At 43.1% G+C, this 26,641-nt stretch overlaps 1 protein-coding gene across 4 annotated transcripts in view; it reads left to right on the top strand.

Annotated features, from left to right (window-relative positions):
• The window catches only part of RNF216 (ring finger protein 216), a 180,761-nt gene that overhangs the window by 131,740 nt on the left and 22,380 nt on the right, over window positions 1-26,641 (top strand). For 3 of the 4 annotated variants that reach the window (XM_036826032.1, XM_036826033.1, XM_036826034.1), the window contains one exon: window positions 18,004-18,101. In XM_036826032.1, coding sequence (XP_036681927.1) covers window positions 18,004-18,101 — 98 coding nt within the window. Of the gene's footprint in view, window positions 1-12,776; window positions 12,937-18,003; window positions 18,102-26,641 lie in introns of those variants that run through there. The other variant, XM_036826038.1, reaches the window with a different exon arrangement.

Consider the following 26,641-nt stretch of genomic DNA (forward strand, 5'->3'; position numbering starts at 1 on the left):
GGAAGCCCAGGAGTAGCCCTTTTTTTAATTAATTAATTTATATTTGGCTGCGTTGGGTCTTCATTGCTGCGCATGGGCTTTCTCTAGTTGCGGCTAGTGGGGGCTACTCTTCATTGCAGTGCCCAGGCTTCTCATTGCAGTGGCTTCTCTTGTTGCGGAGCACGGGCTCTAGGCACACGGGCTTCAGTAGTTGTGGCATGCAGGCTCAGTAGTTGTGGCTCACGGGCTCTAGAGCACAGGCTCAGTAGTTGTGGCACACGGGCTTAGTTGCTCCGCGGCATGTGGGATCTTCCCAGACCAGGGCTCAAACCTTTGGCCCCAGCATTGTCAGGCGGGTTCTTAACCACTGTGCCACCAGGGAAGTCCCCCAGGAGTAAACCTTGGAGTGAGCAGTGGGCTTGTTTCTGCCCAAGTTCTAACAATGTTTATTTTTGACAGTCAAAGTGACCTATTATTAGACCCGCCACTTCATAATACATTGCTTTGCTCCTGAGCCCTCCTGAAGGCTGTTGTTCTACCTGATTCTCATGCATTGTTCCTCACTAAAAGCATTACCTCTAGGGTAAACTGGAGACGGGTCCATTTTTCAATTCCTCACAGCTGGTCCCTGGAAGAAAGAGCCTCTCTGATCCTTTAAAGAAACTTTTTGGTTCTTGAATGAATGAATGAATCCTAAGTTGATGGTTTTCAGGCTGTTTTAACTGTGACCTATAGTAGGAATATATTTTACCATAAAACCAACACATACATAAACACATATATGTATAACCAAAACAATAGTTTTACAAAAAACAAATGCCTGACATGTGGAATGCACTCTAGTATCTTCTTTTCTGTTCTAGTTTCTTTTTTTTTTTTGATCATAATCTACTGAAATGATTTCATAACCCACCAATGGTTTGTAGTCCATAGTTTAAAAATCATAGCTGTAAGTAGCTGGTTCTACAGACTTGGACTGTGTTGAGCGTCCGCTGTGAGCAAACCCCTTTGGACAGGGCTTAGTCACAACCTCTGCCCTCTCGCCCTTTCAAGGCTGTGAGCGCAGCACAAGGCAGGAGAGGCCCAGGGCCCAGGTGGAGGTGTGGCTCAGAGACCTGAGAACTCGCCAGGAAAGGGGAGCCAGCAGATGGGGGTTCTTTGGGACTTAACTCACTCAAGTCCTTGTAGAGGGAATCCTCTTTAACCTGTTTACTCTGGGTACAAGCCAAAGTCCTTATCATTACCTCCCAGGCCCCAGACACCCTGCCCTCCTTACAGCTTACTGGCCTTTCCACCTCCCTTCTTGCTGTTTCCATGGCCTGGAATTCTTTCCCCCAAATATCACAAAGCTTACTTGCTTTCCTAAGTCTTTGCTTAAATACACCTTCTCAGAGAGGCCTTCCCCAACCACCCACTTTAAAATTATGAACAATTTCCCTTTCTGCAACCCAACGCTAACATTCTTCCTCCCTGTGTTTTTCTCCTAAGCACCTATAATCTTATCTCACTGTGTATTTTACTTATTTGACATATAGTGTGACCTTCCCTCCACCCCAGTAAATTCTGGGAAGGTAGGGGATTTGTATTTGTCCATTTTATTCCCCAATGCCCAGAGCAGTAATCAGATTATATTAATGTCCACCTCCTGGCATTGCCCTGGGTGTTGCTTATATTGTCCCAATGGTTCTGTTAAGCGGACATTCTAGAGAACATTATCAGTATTTGAACTTACATTTATTTCAGGAAACATTTACCTCACACTTTTTATCTTAGAAGTCCTGGTCCCCATAGTATAGTAAAAAGTAGGCAGCGGTGGCCCTGATGTAATGGGCTTTTCCCAGTCAGTATTTCTCAAGCATTACCCTTTTCCCAGGCAGCGTAAATCTCTTAAGTCTCCGTACCTTTATAGCTTTCTGTCCGTAGGGGGCAGCATTAGCACAGAAACCAAGTTTATAAACCACCTATTCTGATTTGTCACCTAATCCTGGTGGATCCAAAGGAAGGGAGTGCTTGACTTCTTTCTATTCTGCAGGAGTAAGATTTGGAGATTTCTTTTTCAAAATGTGCTTCTGTGCATAGAAATGGTAGGGTGCGCATCCAGTGCACACATTTTTTTAAATCTCCATAGTTTAGTGTGTGTGTGTGACCATCAAAAAATAAGAACAGTATGGAATCTTCCTCAAAGAAGCCCATTCCGCAGTAATGTTGCCCAGAGCTGTTACCTGGTCACGCCCAGATTTGAATTTCTACATTCAGAAATCAAAAGGTTCTTCTGCCTCAGAGTGATTATTTACTTTGAAGGAAAGAGAGAAATCTCCTGCAGGGAGAGCTTGGCTTCTTGTAGAGGCGTGATGTAATCCAATAATTACAAGACATCATTTAAAGAATTAATGTTCAAATTTTGTTTGTCCTTTAAGAAAAGTGGACCCAGGCATCATATACCCAGAGAAAACCATAATTCAAAAAGACACATGCACCCCAGTGTTCATTGCAGCACTACTTACAATAGCCAGGTCATGGAAGCAACCTAAATGCCCATCGACAGACGAATGGATAAAGAAGATGTGGTACATATATACGATGGAATATTACTCAGCAATAAAAAGGAACGAAATTGGGTCATTTGTAGAGACGTGGATGGATCTAGAGACTGTCATACAGAGTGAAGTAAGTCAGAAAGAGAAAAACAAATATTGTTTATTAACACATATATGTGGAACCTAGAAAAATGGTACAGATGAAGCAGTTTTCAGGGCAGAAACTGAGACACAGATGTAGAGAACAAACATATGGACACCAAGGGGGGAAAGTGATGGGGGTGGTGGTGTGATGAATTGGGAGATTGGGATTGACATATATACACTAATATGTATAAAAGGGATGACTAATAAGAACCTGCTGTGTTAAAAATAAATAAAATAAAATTCAAAAAAAATAGTGATTAAAAAAAAAAGAAAAGAAAAGTGGGCCCAGGCAGACTGGACTTGTCTTATTGGGGTGAGGGGTGGGCAGGAGGAACCTGTGATCTGACCTCAGGTGGTAACTGACCTTCCAGAGCCCCTGGGTGGGAGAAGGAAAGAGCCAGGCTGACTGTGATTTTTTTTAATTTATAAATTTATTTATTTATTTATTTATTTATTTATTTATTTATTTTTGGCTGCGTTGGGTCTTCATTGCTGCACACAGGCTTTCTCTAGTTGCAGCGAGCGGGGGCTACTCTTCGTTGTGGTGCATGGGCTTCTCACTGCGGTGGCTTCTCGTTGTGGAGCACGGGCTCCAGGCGCACGGGCTTCAGTAGTTGTGGCACACAGGCTCAATAGTTGTGGCTCGTGGGCTCTAGAGTGTGGGCTCAGTAATTGTGGTGCATGGGCTTAGTTGCTCCGCCACATGGGGGATCTTCCCAGACCAGGGCTCGAGCCCGTGTCCCCTGCATTGGCAGGCGGATTCTTAACCACTGCGCCACCAGGGAAGTCTTGTCCGTGATTTTTGAGTCTTAATCCCTCTAAAATAGAGGCTCTCACAAGCAGTATAGTTGGTGAACCTCCTTTCATTGGAAATGAAGAGAGATCAGTTTCCACATATTGGAGCTATAGGAGAAAATCAACAAAGAATGTCTTATTTGAAATATATGCGGTGCTTTCTCAAGCACCATCTGCAGGCATTTGGCCATTAGCTTCTTGTTAATAACTGATCTGTAAGTTTTATGCATTAGGTTGGGGAAGGGGATTAGGGAGCAAAGAAAGGAACCACAGCTGGTTGTGTGATTCTCTGAGCTGCCCTGATGTTCAGCGCTTCCTAGCCCGTCTTCTCCCTGCATGTTGATTAGAAACCTCTAGAGTGCCCAGGGTGAAGTCTGAAACTGGCCCCCGAACCCAAAAGGCAAAGAGAGACTGAAGAAAGAGGCCGCCCACTCCAGATTGAGCTTTTTGAAGAGTCACCAGAGCATGATATTGTGGCTGGTCACCAATTTGAAGGAAATTCTGTGATTCTTTGGATTTGCATGTCAACTCTTTCAGGAACAGGGTCAGGACTCCGAACTGCAGCCTTCATGTTTTCCGAACTTGCCCAGCCGTGTGGATGAAAGGCTCTTCGTGCTCCAGCCAGGCATCAGGGCTGTGCCTCTGAGGTGGGAGAGCCAACTTCAGAACACTGGTCCACAAGAGACCTTCCAGCTCCACGTAATACCAAACGGCGAAAACCTCTCAGAGATCTCCATCTCAACATCAAGACCCAGCTTCATTCAACGACCAGCAAGCTACAGTGCTGGACACCCTATGCCAAACAACTAGCAAGACAGGAACACAGCCCCATCCATTAGCAGAGAGGCTGCCTAAAATCATAATAAGGCCACAGACACCCCAAAACACACCACCAGACGTGGACGTGCCCACCAGAAAGACAAGATCCAACCTCATCCACCAGAACACAGGCACTAGTCCCCTCCACCAGGAAGCCTACACAACCCACTGAACAAACCTTAGCCACTGGGGACAGATACCAAAAACAACGGGAACTACGAACCTGCAGCCTGTGAAAAGGAGACCCCAAACACAGTAAGATAAGCAAAATGAGAAGACAAAAAACCACACAGCAGGTGAAGGAGCAGGGTCAAAACACACCAGACCTAACAAATGAAGAGGAAATAGGCAGTCTACCTGAAAAAGAATTCAGAATAATGATAGTGAAGATGATCCAAAATCTTGGAAATAGAATAGACAAAATGCAAGAAACATTTAACAAGGACGTAGAAGAACTAAAGAGGAACCAAGCAATGATGAAAAACACAATAAATGAAATTAAAAATACTCTAGACGGGATCAATAGCAGAATAACTGAGGCAGAAGAACGGATAAGTGACCTGGAAGATAAAATGGTGGAAATAACTACTGCAGAGCAGAATAAAGAAAAAAGAATGAAAAGAACTGAGGACAGTCTCAGAGACCTCTGGGACAACATTAAATGCACCAACATTCGAATTATAGGGGTCCCAGAAGAAGAAGAGAAAAAGAAAGGGACTGAGAAAATATTTGAAGAGATTATAGTTGAAAACTTCCCTAATATGGGAAAGGAAATAGTTAATCAAGTCCTGGAAGCACAGAGAGTCCCATACAGGATAAATCCAAGGAGAAACACGCCAAGACACATATTAATCAAACTATCAAAAATTAAATATAAAGAAAACATATTAAAAGCAGCAAGGGAAAAACAACAAATAACACACAAGGGAATCCCCATAAGGTTAACAGCTGATCTTTCAGCAGAAACTCTGCAAGCCAGAAGGGAGTGGCAGGATATACTTAAAGTGATGAAGGAGAAAAACCTACAACCAAGGTTACTCTACCCAGCAAGGATCTCATTCAGATTTGATGGAGAAATTAAAACCTTTAGAGACAAGCAAAAGCTGAAGAGAGTTCAGCACCACCAAACCAGCTTTACAACAAATGCTAAAGGAACTTCTCTAGGCAAGAAACACAAGAGAAGGAAAACACCTACAATAACAAACCCAAAATATTTAAGAAAATGGGAATAGGAACATACATATCGATAATTACCTTAAATGTAAATGGATTAAATGCTCCCACCAAAAGACACAGACTGGCTGAATGGATACAAAAACAAGACCCATATATATGCTGTCTACAAGAGACCCACTTCAGACCTAGAGACACATACAGACTGAAAGTGAGGGGATGGAAAAAGATATTCCATGCAAATGGAAATCAGAAGAAAGCTGGAGTAGCAATTCTCATATCAGACAAAATAGACTTTAAAATAAAGACTATTACAAGAGACAAAGAAGGACACTATATAATGATCAAGGGATCGATCCAAGAGGAAGGTATAACAATTGTAAATATTTATGCACCCAACATAGGAGCACCTCAATACATAAGGCAAATACTAACAGCCATAAAAGGGGAAATCGACAGTAACACAATCATAGTAGGGGACTTTAACACCCCACTTTCACCAATGGACAGATCATCCAAAATGAAAATAAATAAAGAAACACAAGCTTTAAATGATACATTAAACAAGATGGACTTAATTGATATTTATAGGACATTCCACCCAAAAACAACAGAATACACATTTTTCTCAAGTGCTCATGGAACATTCTCCAGGATAGATCATATCTTGGGTCACAAATCAAGCCTTGGTAAATTTAAGAAAATTGAAATCGTATCAAGTATCTTTTCCAACCACAACGCTATGAGACTAGATATCAATTACAGGAAAAGATCTGTAAAAAATACAAACACATGGAGGCTACACAATACACTACTTAATAACGAAGTGATCACTGAAGAAATCAAAGGGGAAATCAAAAAATACCTAGAAACAAATGACAATGGAGACACGACGACCCAAAACCTATGGGATGCAGCAAAAGCAGTTCTAAGAGGGAATTTTATAGCAATACAAGCTTACATCAAGAAACAGGAAACATCTCGAATAAACAACCTAACCTTGCACCTAAAGCAATTAGAGAAAGAAGAGCAAAAAAACCCCAAAGCTAGCAGAAGGAAAGAAGTCATAAAGATCAGATCAGAAATAAATGAAAAAGAAATGAAGGAAACAATAGCAAAAATCAATGAAACTAAAAGCTGGTTCTTTGAGAAGATAAACAAAATTGATAAACCATTAGCCAGACTCATCAAGAGAAAAAGGGAGAAGACTCAAATCAATAGAATTAGAAATGAAAAAGGAGAAGTAACCACTGACACTGCAGAAATACAAACGATCATGAGAGATTACTACAAGCAACTCTATGCCAATAAAATGGACAACCTGGAAGAAATGGACAGATTCTTAGAAATGCACAACCTGCCGAGACTGAACCAGGAAGAAATAGAAAATATAAACAGACCAATCACAAGCACTGAAATTGAAACTGTGATTAAAAATCTTCCAACAAACAAAAGCCCAGGACCAGATGGCTTCACAGGCGAATTCTATCAAACATTTAGAGAAGAGCTAACACCTATCCTTCTCAAACTCTTCCAAAATATTGCAGAGGGAGGAACACTCCCCAACTCATTCTATGAGGCCACCATCACCCTGATACCAAAACCAGACAAAGATGTCACAAAGAAAGAAAACTACAGGCCAATATCACTGATGAACATAGATGCAAAAATCCTCAACAAAATACTAGCAAACAGAATCCAACAGCACATTAAAAGGATTATACACCATGATCAAGTGGGGTTTATTCCAGGAATGCAAGGATTCTTCAATATATGCAAATCAATCAACGTGATACATTATATTAACAAATTGAAGGAGAAAAACCATATGATCATCTCAATAGATGCAGAGAAAGCTTTCGACAAAATTCAACACCCGTTTATGATAAAAGCCCTGCAGAAAGTAGGCATAGAGGGAACTTTTCTCAACATAATAAAGGCCATGTATGACAAACCCACAGCCAACATTGTCCTCAATGGTGAAAAACTGAAACCATTTCCACTAAGATCAGGAACAAGACAAGGTTGCCCACTGTCACCACTATTATTCAACATAGTTTTGGAAGTGTTAGCCACAGCAATCAGAGAAGAAAAAGAAATAAAAGGAATCCAAATCGGAAAAGAAGAAGTAAAGCTGTCACTGTTTGCAGATGACATGATACTATACATAGAGAATCCTAAAGATGCTACCAGAAAACTCCTAGAGCTAATCAATGAATTTGGTAAAGTAGCAGGATACAAAATGAATGCACAGAAATCTCTTGCATTCCTATATACTAATGATGAAAAATCTGAAAGTGAAATTAAGAAAACACTCCTGTTTACCATTGCCACAAAAAGAATAAAATATCTAGGAGTAAACCTACCTAAGGAGACAAAAGACCTGTATGCAGAAAATTATAGGACACTGATGAAAGAAATTAAAGATGATACAAATAGATGGAGAGATATACCATGTTCTTGGATTGGAAGAATCAACATTGTGAAAATGACTCTACTACCCAAAGCAATCTACAGATTCAATGCAATCCCTATCAAACTACCACTGGCATTTTTCACAGAACTAGAACAAAAAATTTCACAATTTGTATGGAGACACAAAAGACCCCGAATAGCCAAAGCAATCTTGAGAACGAAAAATGGAGCTGGAGGAATCAGCCTCCCTGACTTCAGACTATATTACAAAGCTATAGTAATCAAGACAGTTTGGTACTGGCACAAAAACAGAAATATAGATCAATGGAACAGGATAGAAAGCCCAGAGATAAACCCACGTACATATGGTCACCTTATCTTTGATAAAGGAGGCAAGCATATACAGTGGAGAAAAGACAGCCTCTTCAATAAGTGGTGCTGGGAAAATTGAACAGATACATGTAAAAGTATGAAATTAGAACACTCCCTGACACCATACACAAAAATAAACTCAAAATGGATTAAAGACCTAAGTGTAAGGGCAGACACTATCAAACTCTTAGAGGAAAACATAGGCAGAACACTCTATGACATAAATCACAGCAAGATCCTTTTTGACCCAGCCCCTAGAGAAATGGAAATAAAAACACAAATAAACAAATGGGACCTAATGAAACTTAAAAGCTTTTGCAGAGCAAAGGAAACCATAAACAAGACGAAAAGACAACCCTCAGAATGGGAGAAAATATTTGCAAATGAAGCAACTGACAAAGGATTAATCTCCAAGATTTACAAGCAGCTCATGCAGCTCAATAACAAAAAACAAACAACCCAATCCAAAAATGGGCAGAAGACCTAAATAGACATTTCTCCAAAGAAGATATACAGATGGCCAACAGACACATGAAAGAATGCTCAACATCATTAATCATTAGAGAAACGCAAATCAAAGCTACAATGAGGTATCATCTCACACCGGTCAGAATGGCCATCATCAAAAAATCTAGAAACAATAAATGCTGGAGAGGGTGTGGAGAAAAGGGAACCCTCTTGCACTGTTGGTGGGAATGTAAATTGATACAGCCACTATGGAGAACAGTATGGAGGTTCCTTTAAAAACTAAAAATAGAACTACCATATGACCCAGCAATCCCACTACTGGGCATATACCCTGAGAAAACCATAATTCAAAAAGAGTCATGTACCAAAATGTTCATTGCAGCTCTATTTACAATAGCCAGGACATGGAAGCAACCTAAGTGTCCATCATCGGATGAATGGATAAAGAAGATGTGGCACATATATACGATGGAATATTACTCAGCCATAAAAAGAAATGAAATGTAGGTATTTGTAGTGAGGTGGATGGAATTAGAGTCTGTCATACAGAGTGAAGTAAGTCAGAAAGAGAAAAACAATTACAGTATGCTAACACATATATATGGAATCTAAGGAAAAAAAAAAAAAAGGTCATGAAGAACCTAGTGGCAAGACGGGAATAAAGACACAGACCTACTAGAGAATGGACTTGAGGATATGGGGAGGGGGAAGGGGAAGCTGGGACGAAGCGAGAGAGTGGCATGGACATATATACACTACCAAATGTAAAATAGATAGCTAGTGGGAAGCAGCCGCATAGCACAGGGAGATCAGCTCGTGCTTTGTGACCACCTAGAGGGGTGGGATAGGGAGGGTGGGAGGGAGGGAGATGCAAGAGGGAAGAGATGGGAACATATGTATATGTATAACTGATTCACTTTGAAAATTAGAAAAAAAAAAAAAAAAGAAAGGAACCACAGTAGAAAAGACGTAGCCCGTATATTTAAGGCATAAACTCTATAGAATTAATTTGAAATTGTCTTACATATAACTTGATTTTCTCATAAAATCATCATCATATTTTGTATAACTATAAAGAAAAAGATATGATCGGGAGGAACTAATGTTCTTTTGGGAAAAGGATCAGTTTACTAAGAGGTTTCATGCCTTTTTCCCATGTAAAATGCAGTAGTCCCAGGAGTAGGGGTGGGGTTGTATTTGTAACTCTGTATGGAGAGGAATGTGCTTTGTCTTGCCAGCCTTCATCTCTCTGTAATTTTTCATACCTTCAGCCCCTTGATTGTGTCAGACCTAGTGTAAGGCCCTAGAAATCCAAAGATAGCTGAGACACAGTGTAGAACACTGTAAGCTCCTTTCAGTCAGGAATTTTGCTGGCTTACTCACCAGTGTATCCCCGTGTGGCACATAACAGGCACTCAAAGGATAACATTTTTTGAATAGATGAATTGAACCCTCCATTCCAAGTCTGTCTGTAGTGATCAGCAGGGCATAGTCTGTGCCTGCAAGGAGTGCTTGGCTCCTTGGAGATGTGATGTAACCAGATAATTACAAGACACTATTAAAAGTGCTACTGTAATAGAGTTGGAGCCAAGAGCTCCAAGAGTCCAGAGAAAGAGTGCCAACTTTTGCCCGTGTCATTTGGGTTTTCCAGAGCCCCCGGTACTTGAAATGAGAGCTGATGAGTAGGTGTTCCCAGCAGAGAAAGGACACCTAGGCAGAGCTTTGCAAGGTTGAGGGTGTTGAGTGTGTGGCACTGGCAGGAGGCCAACTGTGCTGGCTCGGGGCAGACGTGGGACCTGGGACGGCTGTTTCTCTGAGCTTCTCTCCTTCTCTGCTGGCTCACTCCACCGTCCTCCATCCTGCTCCCGCTCCTCTACCGGATACCCTTCAGGTTTGAGCTGAAACGCCACCTCTGCACAAGGCTGTCCTTCACACCTCTTTGCCCCTCACCTTGCTTTGGTTCCCCTGGGTGCTCCTTGTCTTCCTACAGACTCGACATTTATCTATTTGGCGATCCACCCACTCCAACACTCCCAGAATGTAGACTCTAGGAGGGCAGGGACTTCATTTGTTCACTGATCGTTTGCTGAGAACAGTGCCTGGTCCTCATGACAGCGCTCAGGAGGTATTTGTTGAAGGGGGCAAGGGAGGGAAAGTGAAAGTGTTCCTACTGCTTTCAGTGCAGAAGTTGTCTGCACTGAATCACAGTGTTGGTGATGGTAATCATCTCAGGCATTGTCACTAGCAAGTCTTCATGTATCATAATCCTGGCCACCTTTGGGGAAGTGAGTGGCCAGTATTTACAAGTAAAGTTCCAGGGGCTGGTTGAGGGAAGGACCAGGTAACTGATACTTGGTTCTGGTGTGGAATACTCACGTTTGTACATCTAATGGGAATCTGAAAACACACTTCCGTCAGTGCCCCGCCAGACATGCAACTGGCTGAAAGCGGCAGGAACAGCTACTTCCTCACATGTGTCCGGTCCGAGATTACTTTGTGATTAGCAGGTTCCTATCGTTATCATTAAGAAAAGGTGTCCTCGTGTTTAATCCTAGTCCGTGCTGCCTCTTAATGGGTCATTCCCAGCTCTCCAGGAAACGCGGGGAAGCAAGCATCCTGCACAGCTGCAGCTCGGTGTCCCCACCTGTGCCACCCTGACGCTTGGTTCTACGTGACCTCACTGACCTTTCGTCTGTGCTCTCCTTACACAAGATGCCCATTGTAACCTCAGGGCTTCCAGTAAACAATGTGCCCTCAGGTTTCCAGTAAACAATGACCTGTTCTTGCTCACAGACACCGTGCTGGCAAGCAGTGAGAATAGAGTGGGAAGTGTAAATGGATTTGAGCAGACTTGAGTCCATAGCTCTGTGACCTTAAACAAGTTAATTTGCCTCTCTGAGCCTTCCTTTCTCATTTACTTAAAAAAAAGGGGGGGGGGGCGGTGATAATGGCCAGTACTTCCCTTGTAGAATTGCTGTGAAGACTAAGTGAAATGTGTATGTAAAACAGCCTGTACCAGAAGGTGTATAGGTCTGAAACCTTGAGCCAGGGTCTCGGGTGAGATGTCTGAGTTCAAGACTCTTGTTAAAGATGTTCCGTACCATATAGATGACATTTCAATGAGAAACTCATCTAAACAGCCAAAACTGAAAAAACAATCTCCTTTATAAAATAATAATGAAGTCCCTTTCCGAAATCGTGTAGGAAAAGTGGTCCTCTTATTCCTAACAAGAAAGGATAGGTGTGTTGCCGTTTGCTGGTCACAGGTGAGCCTCACCTCTGCCAGGCTCAGCATTGGCACAGCTTGGTTCAGGAGGGAGGTTGTGGCCTTATTTGTGGAGGGCTGTGGAGGAAGTCTGGCCAAGAACTGAATCCAGACTCTAGGGCTTGTTCCCCTAAAAGTTATTTACCAGGCCCTGGTTCAGTGAGGGGGTCACTGCAAGGTCCTACAACCTAGCAAGCCATCAGCCGCCAGAGTGATCTTTTGAAAATGTGAATTAGATCATTGCACTTCCCACCCATTTAGCCTGGCTTTCCAAACACCTCCCTCCAGCCTCAGCGGCTGCACCAGGATTCACCACTGTCTACTCTCAGCTCTCCCCCTTGGGCTCCAGCCAATACCAACTCCCTCTGTGCTCCGTGAATGAGACAGGCCCTCACCTGTGCCAAAGCCTTCACACATCCTCTCCCCTCTGCCTGGAACACCCTTCCCCCGTATCTGGCTAACTCTGCTCATCCCTCAGGGCTCAGCTTCAACATCACATCCTCAAAAAGGCTTTCCTGATCCCTGGGCTAATTTAACTCTGCTCTTTTACAGCACCCAGTGCTTCTCCTCTGAGTGTTCCTGTCACAGTTGTAGCTGTATATCCTGTTTGTCTAATATCTGTTTTCTTCAGCAGAACATAAGCTCCAAGAAGTTAGACGCCGAGTCTAACTTGCTTAATGCTGTATCCCCAGCATCTCATACAGCCCTCAACCAATGATAAAAATTCAGCCAATATTGAGAGTGAATAAATAAGCTCGTTTAAAATTAAACTTATGTTCTCATCTCTGCCCCCCACCCTCACTCAGATCTGCTGCTCCTCCTTCATCACTTGATCCAAGTCCATGTTTTCCCCAGCCCAGTCCCACAGACTCTTCAGTTGCTGCTTAACTGTCTTCCTGCCTCTAGTCTCAGCCTCTTCAGTCCATCAAAGCATTTGGAAACGCAAGCCCAGGCAGGTTGCTGCCATGTCTGGATCCCTTCCGTGACTTTCTGATATCTAGGGTAGTAGATGGCACAACTTTGTGATTGCTCTCTGTATTGGAAAAAAATGTGTACAGCAGAATTCCCCCCAAAGTTTGTATTTATTTATTTATAAATTATGTGTCTGTACTACTGTTGTAACATACATTGCAAAATATACATAAACACAGAAAATTGTAAAGGGTAGGATGAAATAAATACTTTTAAATAATTTTATTTAAAAAACAATTTTATTTAATGATATGAAAACCTTTTGTGTTCATTAAAATATTAACACTTTGAATATGTTTCATTGTTGAAATGTTTGATTGGGAGTCTGGTTCTACTTTTTTTTTTGTCCATGCCGTGCGGCTTGTGGGAACTTAGTTCCCGGACCAGGGATTAAACCCACGCCCTCAGCAGTGAAAGCACAGAGTCCTGACCACTGGACCGCCCGCCAGAGAATTCCCTGGTTCTACATTTTACATACTTTAATGGCTGTTGTAGCTGGGAAAGGCACTTCACTGAGAGATGTCAGTCCAGATGGGAGGAGTACTTCATTGGTTGCCTGGATGTTCTCGTCACTCATGATACTGTTGTTTTTTTATTTTTGTTTGTTTGTTTTGGCTGCATCTGGTCTTCGTTGCAGCATGAGGGATCTTCGTTGAGGTGTGCGTGCTCTTCGTTGCGGCGCGCAGGCTTCTCTCTAGTTGAGGCGCACAAGCTCAGCAGTTGTGTCGCACGGGCTTAGTTGCCCCGCGGCATCTGGGATCTCAGTTTGCTGACCAGGGATCGAACCTGCACCCCCTGCATTGTAAGGCGGATTCTTTACCACTGGATCACCAGGGAATTCCCCACAGATACTGGTTTTATTCAGTCCCATGAAGACACCAACTCCTCAAAGAATCCTTGTCTGACTTAGCCCCACCCCCTTTGCTGTCTCTTGTGTGCTCGTGTGTGCGCATGCGCACGTACATGTGTACACTATTATACTTACCTCCACTGTGCTCTACTTGGTTTGCTCACATATCTGACTTCCTCGGCATCCTTGCCGTAGAGAAAATAGAAATCCTCGAATTCCCTTAGTGAAAGGAAGGAAAGCCCACTGATTCTGCCTGAGCTTTGACTTTGCCAAGCTTTCTTGATTCCCAAGGGTTCCAGCATCCATCTCATTGTCTGTTTTCCTGTCTTAAAATCGAACTCTTTCTGGATTTGGCTAGCATCCGTATGTCATTTGGGTCTTGAGGTGGGGAGAACCAGTGACTTTGACGACTGGAAGACACATGTGGCCTGAATGCCCATAGCCCTGTGGCTTCTAGAGTATGCTAAGCATTTGTGAATGGTCAGGTGCCCGGGCCTCATCTTTTACTTAAGAGGTGTGAGGATTTACAGCCCCACCATTTTTTGAGTACCTGAGATGGCAAAGCAGAGAGCTGGAATTTCAGAGATTCGATATGAATTGGCCACAGCCCCATGCCCCATATCTTAGGCCAGCAGACTTCTCTCTCCTGGAGAGTGAGTCTAGAAGTTTCACTGGAGGAACCATTCAGAAATAAGTGAGCAGTTTCTACTGTGCTCCGCTTCTGAGACAAGGCTGGAAGTCAAGCAGGAAAGATGCAGGGTGCACAGGGAACCAAGCAACTTCAGGGCAGGCCTGGAGGGATGGCGAGCAAGGAGTGCAGAGTCTGGTGACTTGGACCCTTGGTCTCATCTCTCGGGTTCTTTGCCAGCAGCAGGAAGCCCTGCTATGTGTAGATGATGACCTGGGACACTGTCTGCTAGTCTCTGAGGAAGCTGTTTCTTTGAAGAAATGTCGGCTCCCTGACAGGGTCATCTGAAGCCAAACTTGATCTTCTGCCTTACCCAGTAAACATTACTTAAGCAGCAGAAAATGGATGAAGGGAAGCTATCGAGTACTTTCTTTATAGTGCAAAGTTAAGACGTTAATGAATAGTCAAAACACCTTGATGCATCTTGGGCGCTAAAGGGCAACGTAAAACTTAACCAGAAATCTCTCTGATGTCGTGAGGAGCACGGACGGGTAGCTGCTGAGTGAAGCAGTGTGTGCACGCCTTCCTCATCAGGAAGCAGGGGGCTGCCTTCTCTGTTGTATGTGGGGCGACGATGAAGTCATCTGTTTCCTCCTGATCTGAAAACGCACACAGGCGATGGGAAGCCTCTCCAATTAGATTTGACAGCCAGGATATGCATGTCCTTCATGTTTTGAAGTTACTTGTCAACGTTGTACTCTGCCTTCCGAAATGGTCCTTGGGACTTTCATTAACCTTACTTTGAAGAATTGATTATCTTCGTGTTAGAAACGTTGAAGAACATTTCTTCTGCCTGATATTGTTTAAGCATTTGTTGCATTTAGGAACAAAGCCTAGCTGTACTTGAGAGGAGAGAATTACAGCTTAGTAAACTATACGCTGTGTTTAGAAGAGAGGGTACATTGTAAAGAAACAACACACAGAAAGGTCCAAATGTAAAATTCACCCAGCCTGCTGTTTGCTTGCCTTCTTTTAATTGTGGGTTTCAATGTCTAACTAGCTAGTCTCTTCAAAAGACATTTCATTTTTATTCTCTGGGACCCCTCAGCCCTTCAATGAGAAGTACATGCCTGAAAAACCACACACGGACCTACAGGAGAGCCGCTGTGACATTGGAAGTAAGCAGTGGCTTCGTGGTGACCCCTTACAGCTGACTCAGCTTGGCCAGGTCCTCTTGCTGTCATGGACCTGTGCCTCACCTAGAAAATGGGTTCTTCCCTTATGAAGAAGGTCCCATGAATTAATAACTGGATCACCAGGAATGCTGGAAAGCACTCTCTAAATGCCATGCATTGTTTCCAAGATGTTATTCCTGGTGGGTGGCTAGGTTAGTATTGTTTTGAAGGTTAGGATATAGATACCAGCTCATCTATTCTCCAGCTGTTGTTTATCCTCCAGTTTCCCAGAATAGTCAGGCACAAGGTCTTTAAAAAATGGGTTTTAAAAAAAAATTGGGTTTTATGCTGCTTTACGTTTGGGTGTGTAGTAATGAAGTCAGTACTGATTTAGCTTCTGTTTACTGACAGAGATGTAGGTAGTGGACCAGAGAGCATCATATCCCTTGGAAGCAACAGCATTTAGTAGAGAGTCTCTGATCAGCTCATCTCTAACCCCACCCCACCTCATGCCATTGATTGAAGCCTTTTTATGAGAGTTATTCAGGTTCTCAGTTCCTGAAGCAGTCCATTTTATTTCTCTTTCTCTTTTAAAATTTTATATTTTAATTAGGTAGTACAAGATACAAAAGATACAAAGAGCTTACAGTAAGAAGTCTCACCCCACTTTCCATCCACTCGGGACAATCAGTACTACCAATTTCTTGGGTATCCTTTCAGGTTGATTTTATATATCACTATATTCTCCCACCACCACCTTTTTTGATGTAGAAGTGGTAGCATCTTTACTATGTATACTACTCTGCACCTTGTTAGAGTCATCTTAGCAGTATATATTAGAGAAAGTTCAGTAGTAAGTGGAGAATACAGAGGTAGGAGATGTTTCTAGAATTGATGTGAAGATATAATCTAGCACATCTCCTGGCGAGCTCTACCCCAGGTACTTCCAGATGCTAAACATATACCCCCAACTCCCTGCCTGACATCTCCACTGGGTATCCCACAGGTCCTCCTGTGTCATTACTGCCAAGATCAAACTCGGGATCTTAACACCTGCCCTCCCTCCTCCCAAGCCAGGCTTTTCCACTGTTTCCAAGCTCCATCCATGTCGCTGTTATCTTGGGTTGCACAAACCAGAAACCAAGGCATCAGGGTGATACCTCCCTCTCCTCATTCCCAGAGCCAGGCCGTCACCAAGCCAGCCAGTTTTACTTCCTAAATTTCTCTTAAATCAGTCAACTTTGCTTCATGTCCTTACCTACCTGACTGGGGCCTCCATAGTCTCTCTCCTGAATGACTTTAATAGCTTCCTAGTGTCTTACACTTCCACTCCTTCCTCCCTCTACTCTGTTCTCCACGCAGAATCATCTTTTAAAATCACAAACCTGCTCATGTTACTTCCATGCTTGACACCTTTTGACGCCTCCCTACCACTCTTAGGATAAAGGTCAAACTGATAATCACATCCTACAAAGCCTCACATGGACTGGCTCCAATGGGCCTCACCAGGCCTATTTTCACTGCCTGCAGTCCAGCTACAGGAACCAAACTCGGCCAGTTTCATCTGCCGGAGTCTTTCTCTTACTGTTCCTCTGTCTGGAATGCTATTCTCCTTTTGCTTTCTTTGACTCATCTTTCTGATCTCAGGCTCCACTTCCTCAAGCCTTCACTGTCACCCCAGGTCAAACAAAGCTGACAACACCATTTCTTCCTTCATTGTACTTATTAGGGTTGTGATTTCTATTTATGGAAATTAAATTTAATTTGTGTTTCTTTAAATTCCTGTTATTGATGTGAGATGGTTTCTGGCACATGTGAAAATATTTTATAAACTGTGAAGAGTCCTAGAATAAAAAGTAGTAATTCTTTTGAATTTATGTTTATAAATGAAGTTAAGCTATGGAGGATGATATCCATGTTTATGAGTGAGGGATGACTGAGGGAATGTCTCCCTTAAGGACCCCTAGTGATCCTAATCTAGACTGTTCTTCACTTCAATTCAACACAAGTGGTCTATGCCAGACCAACACTGGAACACTGGGCAGAACCAGACCTCAAGCAGCTCACAGTATTTTATTTTTAAAAAACCAAGATCACATAAATTTATCTTCTGTAGTTTTTTCAGGTGACTCCTGGCATTTTAGAAAACCTTACAAACCTTGGGTGCTGGGAGCAACACTTTCTTTACATCCAAGGAGAGAAAAATTTCCCCATGCTTTCTTATAATGATTGTTACATCTTCTATTGAGAGATGTCCTTAGAAATATCCCTGCTGAAAGGGAGAGAGATCCTCTGAAAGAATTCAAGCCAAGTGAAGCTTGTTTTGCATTCCCCCCCGATTGTTAAACAGAAACATATATGGTGTCTACTCACGAAGAGCTGTCTTTGTGTCTCTCCTTTATCCCCAGGAAACCTGTAGGAAGTGTCAGGGACTCTGGAAAGAGCACAACGGTCTCACTTGTGAAGAACTGGCTGAAAAAGATGACATCAGATACCGAACATCTATGTGAGTAACATGATTCAGGGGGGCTTATTGACTGATTTGCAACTCCCCCATTAACCTGCCTTTTGGGCAGAGGAGGCAGTGAATATTGTAGGAAAAACAAGCTCTCAAGCTACCCCAGGCTAGTGATCTCAAGGAAGGGACCTAACCCCTGAGCCTCTGTTTCCTCATCTCTGCAGCCTCTTAGAACTATTTCTTGGGTCAAATGTAACGTAGTAAATGCCTGGCATATATGAATTCAGTAACTTTCGGTTCCTCTTCTCTTTACTATTTAAATACAATGTGTTATTACACATTTTAATTAACTTATTTTATTTTTGGCTGCGTTGAGTCTTCATTGCCGCGCGCAGGCTTTTCTCTAGTTGCAGCAAGCGGGGGCTACTCTTCGTTGCGGTGCACGGGCTTCTCATTGCAGTGGCTTCTGTTACCGAGCACGGGCTCTAGGCGTACAGGCTCTAGGCACGCGGGCTTCAGTAGTTGTGGCTTGTGGGCTTCAGTAGTTGTGGCTCACGGGCTCTAGAGCACAGGCTCAGTAGTTGTGGCGCACGGGCTTAGTTGCTCCGCGGCATGTAGGATCCTCCTGGGCCAGGGATTGAACACGTGTCCCCTGCATTGGCAGGCGGATTCTCATCCACTGCGCCACCAGGGGAGTCCCTTATTACACATTTTAATTAAATCACATTGCACTACTGTTGCTTATCTGTTTTCTATAGGAGACTGATGGCCTGAGACATTAAGTAGAATTACAACCTCCAGAATGCAAAATAATGCAGTCAGTAAGAAGAACATTACTGTATAGCACTCCGTAAGTGTCTGGGCACTTTACAGATATTAAATACATTGATTTATATAATATAGAAGTCTATTTCTCTCTCATATAATAGTCCAGCCCTGCCTAGCAGGTGGGGCAGATCTTTCCCATGAGGTCATTCAAAGACCTAGGTTTCTTGACCTCATTGCTTCACTAAGGCGGTGTTCTTATCTGCATAATTGTGACTAGGTTGCAGCCACAGTTGCACTCCAGCCCATAGAAAAGGAGAGAGACAGAGACAAATTGCCAGGCAGGCAGCTTTTAAGTTTTAAGTGAAGCAGAAATTATATATATTATTTCTGCTCATACCCTGTTGGTCTACACTGAGTCATATGGCCACAACCTGGCTCCAAGGCAGATACCATATATAGTCTCTAGCTGGCCAATTTTTTGTCCAGCTTAAATTTGAAGGGTAAGGAGTGGGTTTTGTGACCAAGAAAATAAAGTGGGGGGCTTCCCTGGTGGTGCGGTGGTTGAGAATCTGCCTGCCAATGCAGGGGACACGGGTTCAAGCCCTAGTCTGGGAAGACCCCACATGCCGCGGAGCAACTAGGCCCGTGCACCATGACTACTGAGCCTGCGCATCTGGAGCCTGTGCTCTGCAACAAGAGAGGCCGCGATAGTGAGAGGCCCGCGCACCGCGATGAAGAGTGGCCCCCGCTCGCCACAACTAGAGAGAGCCCTCGCACAGAAACTAAGACCCAACACAGCCAAAAATAAATAAATAAATTTTAAAAAAAAATAAATAAAGTGGGAAATGGCTATTTGGGGCAGTTAACAGTCTCCAAGTCTCCACCACAGATAGGCACTATTATCCTCATTTTACAGATGACACAACTGACACACAGAGAGCCCAAGTAAACATGGTCACACAGGTAGTAATTGGCGTAGCAGGGATTTGAACCTAGACAAATGGCTCCCTGACTTTGCTCTTTGTCACAGGTTTGGTAGGCAGAATAATGTTCCCCAAAGATGTCCTATGTCCTAATCTCTGGAACCTGTAAACCTTTGGATATATTTCCTTACATGGCAGTAGGGACTTTCCAAATGTGATTCAGGTTATGGAACTTGAAATAGGGAAGATTATCCTGAATTATCCAGGTAAATCCAGTCTAATCACATGACTCCTTAAAAGCAGAGTGAGCTTTTCTCTGGTCAGACAAAGATGGAATGATGGACAAAGAGTCAGAGAGACACGAGAAGAATTTTACTTCCTGTTGCTGGCTTTGAAGATAGAGGAAGAAGGCCATGAGCCAAGGAATGTGAGAGCTTCCAGAAGCAGAGAATAACCTTCTGTTTATAGCTACCAAGAAAATGGGGACTTCAAGTCCTACAACCTCAAAGAACTGAATCCTCTGACAGCCCAGATGAGCAGCAAACAGATTGTCTCCTAGAACCTCCAGTAGGTAACACAGCCCACCAGCACCTTGATTTTAGTCTGGTGAGATCCATGCTGGACTTCGGACCTACAAAACTATAAAATAATAAATTTGTGTTACATTTAGCTAATATGTTTGTGGTAATTTGTTACAGCTGCAATAGAAAATAAATTTTGGAACCAGAAGTGGAATGCTGCTGTAACAGATACCTTAAAATGTAGAAATGGGTTTGGAATTGGGCAATGGGTAGAAACTGGAAGAATTTTGAGAAGCATGATAGAAAAATACATAGATTGCCTTGAACAGACCATGAGTAGAAATACAGACATTAGAAACCACCATTGAGGGCTCAGAAGTAAGTGAGGACCATTATGGGCAAAGCCTAAATTACCTTAGAGAACACTTAAATCACCATGAACAGACTGTTAGTAGAAGTATGGACACGAAAGGCAGTGCTGGTGAGGACTCAGAAGGAAATGGAGAACATGTTATTGAAAACTGGAGGAAAGGGAATCCTTGTTATATAATGGCAGAAAGCTTAGCTGACTTGTGTCCAGCAGTTATGAAGAAAGTAGAACTTGAAATAAAAATTAAAAAAAAAAAAAAAAGGGCTTCCCTGGTGGCGCAGTGGTTGAGAATCTGCCTGCCAATGCAGGGCACACGGGTTCGAGCCCTGGTCTGGGAAGATCCCACATGCCACGGAGCAACTAGGCCCGTGAGCCACAATTACTGAGCCTGCGCGTCTGGAGCCTGTGCTCCGCAACAGGAGAGGCCGCGATAATGGGAGGCCTGCGCACCGCGATGAAGAGTGGCCCCCACTTGCCGCAACTGGAGAAAGCCCTCGCGCAGAAACGAAGACCCAACACAGCCATAAATAAATAAATAAATAAAAATTTTAAAAAAAAAAAAAGAAAAGAAAGTAGAACTTGTAAATGGTGAAACGACATTTAACTGAAGTTTCCAAGCACAGTTTTTTTTTTTTTTTTTTTTGGCTGTGCTGGGTCTTAGTATTGGCACGCAGGATCTTTATTTGCGGCATGCGGACTCTTAGTTGAGGCATGCATGCGGGATCTAGTTCCCCAACCAGGCATTGAATCCAGGCCCCCTGCATTGGGAGCACGGAGTCTTACCACTGGACCACCAGGGAAGTCCCCCAAGCACAGTATTGAAGACTAGAAAATGCAAGTGGAAAGAGATAGACTGAGAGGAGAGCTGTTAACAAAAAGGAACAGGCGGGGCTTCCCTGGTGGCGCAGTGGTCAAGAATCCACCTGCCAATGCAGGGGACACGGGTTCGAGCCCTGGTCCAGGAAGACCCCACATACCGTGGAGCAACTAAGCCCGTGCGCCACAACTACTGAGCCTGCACTCTAGAGCCCACGAGCCACAACTGCTGAGCCTGCGTGCTGCAACTACTGAAGCCCGCACGCCTGGAGCCCATGCTCTGCAGCAAGAGAAGCCACCGCAATAGGAAGCCCACGCGTTGCAACGAAGAGTAGCCCCTGCTCGCCGCAACTAGAGAAAGCCTGCGCACAGCAACAAAGACCCAACGCAGCCAAAAATAATAAGTAATAAATAAATAAACAGATTTTTTTTTTTTTAAAGGAACAGGCTTGATTGTTTCTGAAATTCTCATACTTTCCAGATGATAAAAGACCCTAAAATTAAGAGATTGACTGTCAGGAAAAGCATGCTCTAGAGAAAAAAACCAAGGCTGCATTGAGAATGTCAGAGTGTTCAGTTACACAAAGGCTCTTTGAAGAGCCTGAGAGTGACTCACAGATCCCCTCAGTGTAACCAGGGAGCCTCTAGGAAACTCGGGTATTATCCCTCAGCCATCTAAGCAGAAGCCAGAAGTAGAGATGGGATTATCAAGGAAATATCTGTGAATGAGCTTCATGTCTTTTTTTTTTTTTTTTTAATAAATTTATTTATTTATTTATTTATTTATTATTGGCTGCGTTGGGTCTTCGTTGCTGTGCACGGGCTTTCTCTAGTTGCGGAGAGCAGGGGCAACTCTTCGTTGCAGTGCGCGGGCTTCTTACTGCATTGGCTTCTCTTGTTGTGGAGCACGGGCTCTAGACACGCAGGCCTCAGTAGTTGTGGCTCGTGGGCTCTAGAGTGCAGGCTCAGTAGTTGTGGCGCATGGGCTTAGTTGCACCACAGCATGTGGGATCTTCCCGGACCAGGGATCGAACCTGTGTCCCTTGCATTGACAGGCAGATTCTTAACCACTGTGCCACCACGGAAGCCCCTGAGCTTCATGTCTTAATGGAATGAATCCCTGTGACATACATGGGAGACCCACAAGGTTCTTGAGAATTTTATATCAGTAGAAACACTGCCAGGTTGGACTGAAAGAGACAGTACAAAATGAAAGAAGTCTGTCAGACCCCCAAAATTCTATAAGCGGCCAACAGGCTGATTAAAAACTACTCAGCTGCAAACATATGCTACCTTTCTTGAAAAAGGAAAGATTATTCCTCTTCAAGCCATGAGCAGAGCTGTGAGCCACAGAGGATTGTTCTCAGAGCTGAAATATAAGGGAGTTTGCCCAGCTGGATTTCTAAATTTATTAGGAATGGTGACTCCTTTTTTCCTTCCATTTTTTCCCCCTTTGAACCAGAATATCTGTAAATGCTGTCCTAGGCCTGTCGCATCATTGTATTTTAGGAGCAGATAATTTGTTTCTTTAGTTTCCCAGGCCCACAAATGGAGAGGAAGTGTGTCCCATAGTGGATCATACCCAGAGTCTCATCTATACCTAATTTAGATGTTGAAATTTGAGTTGATGTTATACTGGATGAGATCTTTGGGGTCCTTGGGATGAGGTGACTGTAGTTTGCATGTGGGATGGATATCAATCTTTGGAAGCCAGAGGGCAGACTATGTTAGAGAAGAGAAAATGGCCTCCAAAGATAATCCATGTCCTAATCCCCAGAACCTGTGGTTTGTTTTGTTTTGTTTTTAATCTCACATGGCAAAGGGCTTTGCAGGTGTGATTAAGGTTACAGTAAACAAAAGAAAACTAATACAGCCACATACATAGTAATCACAAATACCACACCAACTAGAAAAATGTGGTATTGCTTCCTCACATCCAGACTTACCCCTGTCAGCCAGCCTTTATATTTTAGAGTAACCACCACCCTGACCAGTGGCATGGCCTTGAGTGATGAACATGTCAAAAAATGTTCTTTTTTCAAAGTCATCATCTTGTCTGGCAGTATTCTAGCAGTTGTGCTATTGCCTAAAACACTTTAAACTTCTCATTTGGAATTGTCTTTCAGCCAGTTTACGAGCCAGCTCCCCCAAAATCTGTTCTTGTTATTGTGGACATGTCATATCTAGTTTGAGTTGGGAGGAACAGATGATTTCTGTTGTTGCTGTTTGAGCCTTTGTTTTGCCTCGAAGAAGGATGTCTTATTCATGAAGACAGTACAGATTTATTGAGTGCTCACCCTGGATAGCTGTACTTAAGAACCTTAGGCAAATTTTTTAATCTTTCTGTGCCTAAATTTCCTTATCTGTAAAGTATAGAGTATAATCATACCTACTTGTAGGGTTGTTATGAAGATTAAAATACCCAGAATGGTTCTTGCCACGTGATAAGTCTATAATAAGTATTAGCTCTTTGTTGTTGTTGTTTTCTTTTTTAAGCAGGAAGCCCTGATTTATAAATGTGACAAAGCACATAAACAGACAACTTCTTGCATTCAGGGCCTGCTCAGGCCTAGTCATATGTACTCTACTTGCAGTTGGTGATGGAGTATTGCCCAGCTCTATAAACTGGTTCTTGATCAGGCATTTAGACTACTCCAAGACTCGGTCACAGACCCAGAGATGTTGCTCAGAAGGAGAAGACTTGGTTACTTTTTTTTTTTTTTTGGCCACGCTGTACAGATTTCAGGATCTTAGTTCCCCAACCAGGGATCGAACCCGGGCCCCCACAGTGAAAGTGCCACATCCTAACCTTTGGACCACCAGGGAATTCCCAGAGTTGGTTACTTTTTGAAGCACAGCCCCCTTTCTGACTCTCCTGTCAGTTCCTGCTACCAGCTCTGTTCAGCATGTTGGTCTGCCATAGACACTGGGAACAACACTGGGTCCGATAGCAGCTGTAAGGCTTCTCTTGGTTTAGGCCCTACTTAAACCTGGCCTTTTGTATCAGCAGTAAATGGATCAGAACCATGTATCCAGATGTGATATATGTTAATTCCAAAATCCAGAAAGGCCTCCCAAATGTCTGACTTCTTTCTTTGTGGTAGGGGATACAAGATAACAGCAATGTGTGCGTAGCTTTGGAAGGAATAGCCTGATATGTACACACGTGACCTCCAGACCACCAGAGATTCATAGAGATTAGAGATCTCTGTATTTTCAAGAGATCTATCTCCCACCTTCTGGCATACATACACCATATTAATGTATCGTAAAGTACCTGCTACTTCCTGTTCACTAGGTTCTATTTGCATGTCATTAGAATAGTGGTCCAGTGGATTGTCTGTTGGTTGACAGATGATCAAGGTCCTTGCCAACTGCTTCTGGTGTTCTCGGCTTATTGGTCAGAAAATAAAAGCATTTTCCAGATCATTGGCTGCATACCAGTTGCCAGAGGTTATGTTTATTTGCTCTGGTAAGAAATGACATCTGGAACAGCAGCTGCAATTAGAGTCAGGACCTGATTAGGCTTATAGTAATGCAGTGTTCTCCAAGACCCATTCCTCTGTACAGTCCAGACAGAGAAGTAAAAGGAGATTTATTGAGAATCAGCACCCCTGCATCTTTGAAGTCTTTGATGGTGGTGCCACTCTCAAAGATGCTCACAGGAATCTGGTATCACTTTTTGTAGGCAGAGGGTGCTCCAGGGGCTTCCACTTCTTTTCCCCACCATATAGCTCTAAAGCCATGGACCAGAGAGCCAAGGAATCCCCAGTTGCCAGCTGTCAGTAGTAAGAAACAACAGGGTACACACAGGGAATCATAAGCAGTTTACTGCTAAATCATAAGATACAGCATAATAAGTGGTATAAGATGGGGCAGGTATTCCAGCAAAACTTGTACAAGAATGTTCGTTAGAAGCACTGTTTGCAATAGCCAAACGGAGGAAACAACCCAAATGTCCACCAACTGATGAATGGTAAACAGAGTGTAATATATCCATAGAGTGGAATATTATTCAGCCATGGAAAAGGAATGAAGATATTTGGCTACACTGTGGATGAGCCATCAAAACATGCTAAGTGAAAGAAACCAGTTTCAAAAGGCCACATCTTGTATGATTCCATTTATATAAAGTATTCATAGGCATATGGATCTTTGCCTATGTACAGAATAGACAAAACCGTTAAAGACAGAAAGCAGATGAGCAGTTGCAGGGGAAATGGGATTGGGGAGAGTGAGTGCTTAATAGGTACAGAGTTTCCTTTGGCGATGATGAAGATGTTCTGGAACTAGGTAATGATGATGGATGCACAACATTGGGAATATACTAAATGTCCCTGAATTGTACACTTTAAAATAGATAAAATGGTAAATTTTATGTGCACATTATCACCAAAAAAATGCATACACATGCTCACAGAGAAAAGCCATTTAAGATTTTGAATAGTGTATGCTACAAGAAATAAGGACAGCTCCCAAAAGGAGTTTCCAACATAATTAAATAGTGGTGAGAACAAATAATCATGGAATCGTAGGATCTTGATTGGTTATGTAGAGGAGGGCAGTGAGCCTTCCTGTTTGAACACAAGGTCAGTCCACACAGCTGCAGCCCAGGCTTCTCTTCCTTTCCTGCAAACGATCACATCCTGTAGAGCTGTTTGCTTCCTGCCTAGTTTAGAATCTACTTGCCAAATCACCCTCCTCCCAAAAAAATCAACTATGATTTCTCCCCAGTCCCATTTTGCACTTTCACATTACTGGATAGGTGGTCACCACATCCCATAATAGCAGTCCTTTTATGGTACAGGGCCATTCTGGCCCTATCTAGTTCTGTTCTTTTGCAAAAACAAAGGACTTGAATAGATATCCTGCAGTGTTGAGTAGCTATTTGAACATTATAACCATGCTGAGTTGTATGTGTTCTTCATATTCCTCCATCCATTTAGAAGTGCCTTTTCTCCCCCACCACGCCCAGTATTATTTCACATTGGCGACTGACAGCTTGGTGGAACAGAGCAAGCAAATGCACCCTCTTCCTGGAAAGGACTGTGTAACCTTGGTTCTCTTTAGCCACTCCTCTCCCACACTACAGCCTAAGCAGCTGCCCAGGGAAGCAGTGAGCCAGCCCCAGGCAGAGTGCAATGGCTTAAAGCCACACCTCAGTCTCCAGGGTGCGTGTGCACTGAAAGT

This window comes from Balaenoptera musculus, chromosome 15, assembly GCF_009873245.2.
Source record: "Balaenoptera musculus isolate JJ_BM4_2016_0621 chromosome 15, mBalMus1.pri.v3, whole genome shotgun sequence".
Taxonomy (NCBI): domain Eukaryota; kingdom Metazoa; phylum Chordata; class Mammalia; order Artiodactyla; family Balaenopteridae; genus Balaenoptera; species Balaenoptera musculus.